Source organism: Leiobunum rupestre, chromosome 4, assembly GCF_980474605.1.
Source record: "Leiobunum rupestre chromosome 4, qqLeiRupe1.1.hap1, whole genome shotgun sequence".
Lineage (NCBI taxonomy): Eukaryota > Metazoa > Arthropoda > Arachnida > Opiliones > Sclerosomatidae > Leiobunum > Leiobunum rupestre.
Genome location: NC_143387.1, coordinates 5,177,354 through 5,187,982, shown reverse-complemented (window position 1 = coordinate 5,187,982; position 10,629 = coordinate 5,177,354). Strand labels below are relative to the sequence as shown.

At 34.3% G+C, this 10,629-nt stretch overlaps 2 protein-coding genes across 2 annotated transcripts in view; one reads left to right on the top strand and one right to left on the bottom strand.

Moving 5' to 3' along the window:
- Positions 1-2,392: 2,392 nt before the first annotated feature.
- LOC149945926 (uncharacterized) lies at positions 2,393-6,035 on the bottom strand. Its single transcript, XM_090172915.1, has 3 exons — positions 5,931-6,035; positions 4,162-4,393; positions 2,393-2,863 (listed from the first exon to the last, which is right to left on the bottom strand). Exons 1-3 carry the CDS (start codon positions 5,983-5,985, stop codon positions 2,650-2,652), a joined length of 501 nt encoding a protein of 166 aa, XP_090029041.1. The 5' UTR covers positions 5,986-6,035; the 3' UTR covers positions 2,393-2,649.
- Positions 6,036-10,283: 4,248 nt separating this feature from the next.
- LOC149945925 (uncharacterized) overlaps positions 10,284-10,629 on the top strand; it is a 32,106-nt gene continuing 31,760 nt past the window's right edge. Inside the window, exon 1 of the mRNA XM_090173321.1 lies at positions 10,284-10,441. Coding sequence (XP_090029447.1) covers positions 10,314-10,441 — 128 coding nt within the window. The 5' untranslated portion in view covers positions 10,284-10,313. The remainder of the gene's footprint in view (positions 10,442-10,629) is intronic.

The following is a 10,629-nucleotide window of genomic DNA, read 5'->3' as shown; positions in this document are numbered from 1 at the left end:
TGCAGTGGCTATGATATTGTATACTAGTTGAATATCGAAATTATGGGGGCTGACGTTAATTTAGCCCCCATTTTAATTTTAATTATATCTCGATAATGGTTAAGTCGCATCTCTTTTTCTTGTTGTCGCATTGTGGGTGCATAAAATTGATAGAGATATTTTCTGGGAAATCAAAAAAGGGGGGCCAACTTAATCGGCCCCTAATACCCAAGCTAATAACAAGCTTTTAAGGAAAGCCGTACTAATTTTTATTAGCCGTTGAACTGAAAGTACGCTGAACCGATTTTAAAGAATTTTTCATTGCGAACATTTGGGTAATACAGACATGGTCGTTCAAACTTCTAGAGTGCTTGGAGTAAGCTCTCAATTTTACCTGATCGTTGAAATATACTCAACTTGGTTATAATTTATCTATTAGACGCTAACCCATTCTAATTTTGCAGCCCACTATAGCTAGCACCTTTATTTCTTTGAAATCAACGTGTTTTACAGCGGTTCTCTCATAACTATTATCAACACTTATTAAATTGACATCTTTTTGTATCATCTGCTCTAAAAATATTATTTATAACTTATAATTACAAAATTAATAATTGAAATTAAAAAAAAAGTTCCAATAAGACCATATCTCTTTAAGCCATCGTTGATCTCGCTTTTGCAACGAAGTCTCGACTTTACAAAACATTTTCGGTTGTTAAAATTTTTTGGTTTACTCGCCTAAAAACCTTTGAACATCTAAAAATTAAGAGACGCGCTGTTATGCGCTAGTAGAAAATAAGCTTAAGACTTACCGTGGTGACGTTTTGGCAGTAGTGAAAACCAGCTTTTATTTCAGGCTTTGCTTTAAGCAAAAGTGGCAAGAAGCGTATAAAATATAGTTTGCACGTCCAGGTTCTGTGTATTTATACTTCTTAGTAAATGTTTATTTAAGCGAAGCGCCTTTTATAGTGCCGGTAAAGACCCTACATATAAACAAGCGTTGCTGTGCGGTGACCAGTTCCTCTTAGGTAACCAACATCTGTAGTCTCCGGCGTTGGTTCCAAGTAGTCGTAAAAGGGCTGCTGAAAAATGGGACTCAGACATTGAAAAATACCGCGGTCCGAAATGGGTTAGAAATTTGCAAGTGCTTTTGAACTAGTTATTCTATTTTGCAAAGGCTTAACTATCAAGCTAATGCCAAATGTTTTCTTCGTTGGCTTTTAGTTAAAACGCTGTCAAAAATATGCAATTTCAAAATTCTAAGTGAAGTTCATAAATCAACACAAAAAATATTAAAAACGCTTTATTTCTGATAAAAGGGAATATAACCTGCAAAGTTATCTTTATGTAAGAACCCTTTCAATTTCCCTTTACAGCGGCGCCTAACATTTTTAAAGGCAAGAGCTACCAGAGTTACAAACGTTTGTGTTCCACACAAAATACATGAGTTTATATTCCCTTTAAAGGAATCACATTTTGGACCAATTAATATAGGAACGTTTTGGTGCCACTGAGTTTCTTTAGCAAGATTGAAAACTCTTCTTCCTGTTCGTCTATCAGAACGTCAAAATATTAAGTCCAGGATCCCCTTAGGATTCAAAATCACCTACACAACGCATGCAAAGCTCAACTCTGTCAATTCCGTTCTTGACTATTATCTCCTTGTAGACGTGGAAACATAGGAAACGGTTGTACTTATAGAACATTTTTGTAAAACATTGATGGTCAACACCGTCTACAAACCAAGCTGCTCCGTATTATATGAATGGACAAAACATTTACACAACGTGGTAGCCACGGAAACTAGTTTATTGGTCAAGTTTTAAAGAACGGCCGGCTTTGCTTCAAATATTTAAATCTAATAATTTTCGTGCCCATGCTTTTGATTTCAGAAAACTAAAAGATAATATTATTAAATACCTTTATTTACGTAAATTCGTTTTTCTACAACTTTTCTGAGATTGTGGGAAGCACAACGTTGCATGTTTTAAGAACAAGAGTCGAGGCTACATTCACCAAGAATGTTTAGGGCTTTATTGTGGGCTTGTGTGAGAAGGCCTTTAATGTTTACTTGACGCTTTAATATTTGTGATTTTTTTAACTCTCGAGTACATCGCTGGATCTGAATAATTCTACTATTGATTATGCCGCTTGGAGCGCTGTTGTGAAATTTCGAAAAGAGCTATTTCTACCACCTTATGAAAAATTCGGATATGTGTGCCTATCTAGTAGCCGTTTTTTCAATCTTTCTAGCTTAGTGGAAGGTGGTTTTACAAACAACTCACTGCGTAAATTTGGGGAAAGATACTAGATCGTAATATACCGGAATGAAGCTTGGGCTAAGTGTAAAAAAGTGATTGGGAATTCAGTAATAACCTCCGAAATTAATATCACCCACATAAAAACACCTACGTTTACGAATTTCAAGATTTATTTCTTTGCATTGATTAAACCGACAAATGGTGTCTTAAGGTCCTTTACATTGAGCAACAGGAAATGTTCCGGTTAATGAGTAGGAAAGGCGTTTCGTGTGACACGCGAAGTTCATTTTCTTATTTCAACTATTACAATGGCAGAACACTATCGCCATCTTTGTATTTTAGGGTTTTCTTATTTTACATTAAATGGTAGTTTAAAAAATGCGTGTTCTTTAATATCAATAGCCAGCTATTAAACAGTTGTAAATTTTCCGAAGGCACAGAAGTGGTAGAATAAAAAGGACGCGAAGATGAGAAGCATGGACGACTTTTCACCAGCGCAATCGCATTTGTAGAAGTTATGGGCTGTTTTAGTCTGATCCAGAGATGCGTTGACCAGCGTTTTATAGTCACCTTCACAATTGTCCTTAATTTTCAGCAAACACTCTTTGTAACTTTTCACAAACCTGCGTAAAAATATTATTATTGTCTTGTTAGTGTAGGATTTGCTCAATTGCATTAGCTTAAAAACTTTAAAATCAGCACGATATTATACTATTTTAAACTCTCAAATTATGATGCGTGAATTTAGGGAATCACATTGATATTCAAAATCTCTTGCGCGTTATTTCTAAAGTCCAACCGCGGCGATTTACTTAAATCTCCTTGTAGATGTCAAAAGATTGTAAATGGTTATTCCGGGAAACTATATGTATACATTTGGAATATCTAAGGTTGACTATGGTGGCCCTGATGATGTGAATAGAAACGGGTGTTACCTACAGCAGAGGGGTCGCTCGCGACGTGCTAAGCTAAGCTCGGAACTTAGTCGACATTAAGCCTGTCTTGATTAAAAGCTCACTTGCCTTCTGTGCTTTTTTTTAACTATTTACATACGTTATTTTACGCGGAACCAGAACAGTATTTCTAAGAACATGGCAAATTTTCCAAGATCATTAGTGTGAGAACTAATCGGTGTTTCATAAATTTAATTTCTGGTCAGTCTATTTTCCAAGTGAGTGACCGCCATTTTCCTTCAGCGGTGCGGCTTGTTACCGACTAAATACAGCCAATGAATTTGAAAAAAAAAACCCCGTTACATTTTACATTCGACGTTGATTTTATATTTTATTTTGGATCACGGTGGCAATGGACCCTTTGAAATACCAAGTGTACGCTTATGTTCAGTAACGGAGAAGCTGTTAGACTATCGGTTTTCAGTTTTTAATTTTAATCTTGATGGGTCATTAAACTGCTAACTGAGGCGAAGTTAGTGAGGGCACAGGGCTGCACGTGCCCCAAAACGTATGGTTTTATGAACAATGGGTTTTTTCTGTTTTAATTTTGTTCAGTTGTGGCTAATGACCTTAAACGCTTTTTGTCTTTAAAACACAATAAGTTACAACGAAACTCGGATGATGATGTCACTATGCTTAAGGGTGTCCTCGTTATCATTTTTAAAGGATTGAAAATGTTATTACGATTTAATCTTAATCAATAATTAATAAATTAATCATTATTTACACGGCTTTATCATTTTGAGCCGGTAACGAAACGCCACAAAATGAAGTTAAGCTACTTTAACACGTAAGTGGTAGGAAACGGTTTGCATCGGCTTAAATCGATTTAGCCTGGATCACACAACTCCTTCCAAACGTTTTAAATCGATATCAAGGCAAGTGTAAACGCGGCTTTATACGTTCGTAAAACACAATCCGTTTAAAAATGCATCACACATTTCAAGTATTCATTGTACCCAACCTACTTGCATCTTTTCTCCAATTCTGCAGGACTCAGGTTGGTTTTGACTCGTGCAGGTCGTATATAGCGTTTGGCGCTGTATTCCGCAGTTTCTTCCGACGTTTTTCCACTCATCACTTGGAAGACTTCTATCATTTCGGAACCCATGAGGCCGCTGGAGGCCACGAACTCGTCTTGGCATTTATACGTTTGTTCATCGCATCTTTTACTATCTTGAGCCAGAGCGCTTCGTAGAACTAAGAAGTAAAAACCATTATATATTTATTCACACTTAGAACCGATCTGCGGGCATCGTGATTGAATTTCGCCCCCCCCCCGCGTCACGTAAGGCTTAGGGAACCAATGATATTCAGCCCCGAATTGATTTTCTTAAGCTGGAAGAAGCATCCTGTATGGGTGTGATTGAAAGAAAGGCTTAAAATTGCCATATTCTTGGCAACACAAAAAATAATAATAATCTGAAATAAATTTTATTGGTCTTTCCAAATTCCACAGAGCCACGTAGTGGCCAACGTGAGAAGTCCATAAGCTATAGATTTTCACCTGCTAAGGGGATTTTGAATCACAAAGTGCCTGCATAGATTTTTCGGAGCTTTTGGCGTTATCCACTACGAGTGCTCTACGTAAACTGAAAATGCAAATTACTTTGTTCATTTAAATATTCAACCTATAAAAGATAATTATAAATATATACCCATCATTAGTGCAAAGTTATAATTAGAATAAATAAAAACAACGTATTTGAGTGCACTATAAATTTTCATTTTAAAAATTAAAATCCGACTCAACTAGTTTCAGCCTTGCGTCTTACGCTGCCACCATCAGTATTGTTTCTTAAAAATTAAATGCTTTATAATTCCAATGAATGTGTAGAAGTTCTACATCTTGACAGTCAATATATGCGTTTCTTTTTTATCAGCTGTGTTGGCAGTTTTTTTATAAATATGTTGTACAAGGGCCGAACAGAGGTCATAATTTTTAATCGCACGCTTTTGTTCGTTAATTCTGGTTTCTAATCACCTTCTAGTCTGTCCAATATATATTATATATATATAAGAGCAAGGAATTGAGTATGAATAATTTTGTTTAAGGGGTGAAAGGTGATTTTAGATTCAGTGTGTTTGCTTATAATGTTGGTGTTTCCTTCACTCCTGATGATGGCAGCGTAAGGCACAAGGCTGAAACTAGTTGAGTCATATTTTAATATTTAAAATGAAAATAAAAATTTATAGTGCACTCAAATACGTTGTTTTTATTTATTCTAATTATAAAAGTAATATTTTAAGAATAGGTTTTCGTTGGAGCTTCATTATAACTAATTTTGAGAAAAGCAACGAAATATAATTGGAGAGTATTTATTGATCCAATATTAATGTTTTATTCAGCGAGATATTCATAACATCTGATGCAAAACATACGACACTTTTATCTTTGTCAAACGATCAAGAAGAAAATTATAAAAAAAAATATACTTAGTCATTTATTTGGTGCTAAACACGTGAGGTTTATTTAAGCTTTTCAAAAATATGTTATTGCATTAAAATATAAACTAAAATATATCAATTGATGTATTGGTATAATTTCCAATTTTTTGGAGAAATTTAGAGTGAGCTATCGCAACAGGACAAACACTGTTGATTTCGAGGCTGCTATAGTCGTTCTCTTAAGTATTTTATTTGAAAAACGAAGAATTCGTTGCCACTATCAAAGTTAGTATATTTAATAGTAATATCATCAACCTTATTAATCACATAAACGTATAATTGAACTTACTGCTTAACATCAACATCACAACTATGCATTGTTGTATATAACCGTTCATTATCATATATTTTTTATTTCAACTTTCAGAGAAAGACTCGAATGTTGCCCGTACACTGCGTAGTCAATTTATTGAGCTAATATTTTTAGCGTAAATGTTTCAATAACTGTATTGGCAATAGTGTCTTGAAATAGATAAGAGTATCAGCTTTCGTTAATTTATGAAGCTCTGATGATAAGATTTTGAGTAAATCTTATGTAAAGGCTAGAACCAAAATACTTGTTGATATCGAAGTACGCGATAAGGGGTCTTTCGTGAACATCATAACATCTTAAAGAGGGGCTGGTTTCAGTGTGACCACATAAATAAATATCAGGTTGGTTTTAATGTTAACTAGTTTTTAGAAAACAAGCTTATTAACAAGCAAATAATTATTTCTCCACCTATCTTATTAAATTTTCAACTTCTACCTCTGTTTTGGTTTTTAATATTATCCGTATATATTTCATTCAATTTCAGCTCTTAATTTAATAGTTTTTGTATTCAGTTGTTGACAACGAAATTTACGACTTTTAATTGTTACGTGGATTTCATTATAAAATATTTTTTTCTCAGTTTAAAGTAAAATTGTGTTTAATTAAAACAAAGTTACCCATTTTTACAACACCGACGATAAATTACACAGAGGAAAAATAGAATAACACTCCTCGTGTTCGTCCACCCGTTGCTTCTATAATTTTACGGTTATGCTAAACACTAAACTACATTATATTCTATTTAAATGAACTTCAAAGGGCTATATCGCGGTGAAAGGTTCAAAGTGTATTTGGTTGTGAATGTCCGACGAAACTGCGGATACGTACACCCCACCACGACTTGAAATCTACCGCCTATTTCACTTCGCCTAACCATATAAAATGTTACTATTACCAAGAATGTATTGAAGTTACTAAGAATAATTGAGCATAGCATTAACCCCTGGTACCATCCTCACAGCTTTTGTGGAGAAAGTTCGTCTGCATTTAAGGCGCATTCAAGGTTATACCATATAGCAAACTTGAATTGGAAAGCAGACGAATTTAAGCTACAAAGGCGCGAGGATGGGAAACAGAATCCTGTAGTCCAATATTCTTAGAAACTTCAATACATTCTTGCTATTACACAAAGTAGGGAAATGCACTATTTCTTTGACAAAGTTTATCTATCTGATAATTTTAGAAATCCCAATGCCTCCTTCTGTCATTTGAATAATACATGGTAGCCAGCGAATTTACATGTTTCAAGCAAATAGTATTAGCAGTATTAATTTTAGCTAGAGGGATACGTATCTTGTCAGATATAAATTAGACGCTTCTAGTGCAATCTTAGATTGTAAATTCTTCGTTTTTGATATAATGGAAAGCTATGTTATCTTTCAGAATTAAAATGCATCCGCGGAAACTTCGTTAAGTGGTCACAAGATAGTAAAAGTTGGCTGCCCCTGCCATAGCGGAACTATTTCAAGACCCCACCGCACAAGAATGATTCTACAACTTATGGACTTTGCATCCAGGCTCAGAAACAATTACCGTGGTAAAAACCGTTTTCTATGGGTGAATTATTTCATACTCTTAATAATATTCAGTTATTATTCAAAAATATTCGACCAAATTATTCGTTGTTTTAATTATTCGTTTTGGTATTTGATGCATCTAGAAATAATATTATCTGTCCACTCGGGATTCTTTTCTTCCATATTATATTGATCGAAATAGCTTACACCGTTTTACCGTCAGAATATATATTTGAACAAACTCATAATCCATATAATTGTAGAGATATATTTTATATAGTGGAGTATATTTTCAGCAGAAATTATACTCGAAATGACGACCACAAAGTCTTCCACATGTGTTATAAAGGAAAACCTCAGAGAGAAGACCCTCATAACCACAAAGTACAAATTGGAGTAAATGTTTGAGCAGGCAGGAACATATTGACCAGATGAGGAGGTGAGCAAAAACCCAAGGATTGCGAAACAATTTTCCTTTAGGGGTCAGTTCGTCTAGTAGTTGAATAGGGGTTTATGATCTCGAGGGTCACCGGTCCACCCTTGAGGACCTTGGGATTTAGGGATCAACCTAATGGCGCCTTTTCTTGTAACTTTCTGTGCGTACAACGGCTTCGGCTACAGATTAACGGCGCACTAGCATATCAACATCTCTCATCGCTGAATTAAGATGAACAATACCGTTCAATGGCCTCCAAGATCCGCAGATTTGTAGGGTTTATCAAGGAACAAGTATAGCTCGCGCATTTAATGGGCCAAGAAAATGTACCTCAGAAAATCATTGATGGATTTAGCCTCTTAACTCCAGATATGATACATGATAAACAAGTCCTTTCTTAATATGCTTTATCTTGCTGAGCCTTTTATTTTTATCGTTCATTACATGTTGTTAAATGATAAAATACACGTAAAAACATGAACAGGTTGTTCTAATAGGTTATGCAAAATGTTTAAGGAGAAGTATGCCTCTTTTTCCCCCATTTTACTAGATGAATTAAAAGAGCGCCAGACAAGCAGCAGGGACTTTAAATACTGTTTAAGTTTACTTCTTTTTGCTGGTTACCTCAATTTGTTCGAAATCCCTTTTTTACTTACCACACTAACCCAAACCTTAATGTTCGCATTTCCCTGCTCCTTAAATTTTTTGCATTACCTTTTGAAACACCCTGTATTTCAAACATTTTGTAACAACTCTCATTAAAATGTTAATTTGTTTTAATGATTTTAGTGACAAGTTATTTAATTATCAATCCAACGAACGTAGTTCAGACATTATTTTGGAAAATTACCCCTGAAAAAATGCACTTCCCAAAACCGTTAAAATTTTTGCCTATATCTGTAAATATGTTGGTGTTTCATTTTGATATTCAGTCACGAAAACAGAAACATTTTAGTATATTTAAAATGTCTTTTTTAGAATTTCAGAAAACATAATTTATTATTATGTATACTCAACATCACGTTGTTGGGGTACCAATAAAAAAAGTGGGAATTTAAAAATTTGGTACTAAAAAGGTTTTCACGTGAGTGAGAAGCTAAGCTGTAAATGTCATATCGATCATTTTTAAGAGTATAAATTGTACATGTACATGAACCTTCACAAACTTCATTTTGGAACAATGATTTTCTTTACTTTCTTAGACAATACATTTTCCTTTGAATGATTACTATTATTTTTGTAATACTACACATAACGGTGTCAACTTTCAGCAGCAAGTAAAAATCAATAACCGGATGAATGTTGCCTTAGAAAGTAAACTTTTCAATAGAACATAGTGTTTAAAACAGAAACAAATTAAAAAAACTTTTTGAAAGACAAAGGGCGTGCCTGAAAAAATATCCATAACACCGGTTTCTGCATATAAAGTACAATTTTCATCGATTTATAGTAGCCTAGAATTGAAAGCCCAAATTCAGCATCTCATTATATCAGACAATGGCCTCCTGTTTCATTGACCACTTTTCATAGTGGTATAAAATTCTAACTTAATTTTCCCTTTGTGTTTTGGAGGGATTTTTCAATTATATATAATTGGATACCATTTTTAAAATGTTTGCACAAAATGGCCGTGAATTTATGGCTTTGCAATTAATTTAGAGCTGAAGTCTTTTAGTAGTAATTAATTACTTGTACTGACCAAAAGCAGTGCTTTTGGTCTGTACAAGTTATTAATTTTAACATTTTTCATTTCATTTAACATTAATTAACATTTTTCCTCGAATGATGATAGTGCTTTTAAAGCACTATCATCATTCGAGGAAAAATGTCCTTCAAGACTTAAAATTACGAGTGGCTGTCGGCCGTAGGTAGCTGTGGTTCCCAATATTACTGGCATCGAATTCCTTGTCTCGTTTATTTTATGTGGTTGCATGATTTGATTGCTAGTTCTTGTGATTTGGTTAATTTAGGTAAAGTTATGTTACGGTTACGTTTAATTTGATTAAAAATAGGTAGGGTTAGATTAAAATGGCACAGTATCGTTGTAATATCAGTTGCGTCAGACTTTGATTTTAGTTCGGGTCAAATGATATTTTAACCCCTTAAAGGCAATCTTAGGTTAGGGTAACGTAAAGCTTAATTTCTAAAATAAAAAGTCACATCGAATGTCTCCAGCTTTGACAATATATTTGTGTCAAGAGTAGTTTTTTAAACAATGAAGTCGCAAGTCCAAACACAGCTTGGGACGAATGCGTTCACTAGCCATCTTAAATTGTATTTTTTCCCTTTTGGTTTCTCGAAGTGGTTCTAACTTTATTTATTTCTTGGTAATTTGGGAAAAATATTTATATTATTGCAGACTTTCCAACGCAGACACTACTCTTTTCTTTACCAAGTCTTGTAATCATGGAAAGAAACTTCTCTTCGCAGACTGTTGTATTTGTGACGTTGGAACGCTTCTGGGAAGATCGAGCTTTTATGAGTGGAAAAGAGGGATTTCTAAAATATATCTTGGACAATCTGCATAACGTAACGTAAATAATACCGAATTTAAATGTTTTTTTGTTTCCGTTAAGCTCACTACAAGTGAAAAGATATCGTTAAAATATGATTTAGTAAAATCTTCCATACAAATATTAGGCGGAACGACAGATAAAGTTAAGGAGCTCAGAGAAGCTAGAATAAACAATCCAAGGACAAGTCGGTCCTTCTAAGGCTCAGA

Bases quoted from the DNA above. Each gene is read 5' to 3' on its own strand.
- LOC149945926 (XM_090172915.1), bottom strand. From the start codon at position 5,985: ATGATAATGAACGGTTATATACAACAATGCATAGTTGTGATGTTGATG. The intron at 4,394-5,930 runs GTAAGTTCAATT...TTTACTTCTTAG, and splicing joins TGTGATGTTGATGTTAAGCA to TTCTACGAAGCGCTCTGGCT. The intron at 2,864-4,161 runs GTAGGTTGGGTA...ATTTTTACGCAG, and splicing joins GAATTGGAGAAAAGATGCAA to GTTTGTGAAAAGTTACAAAG.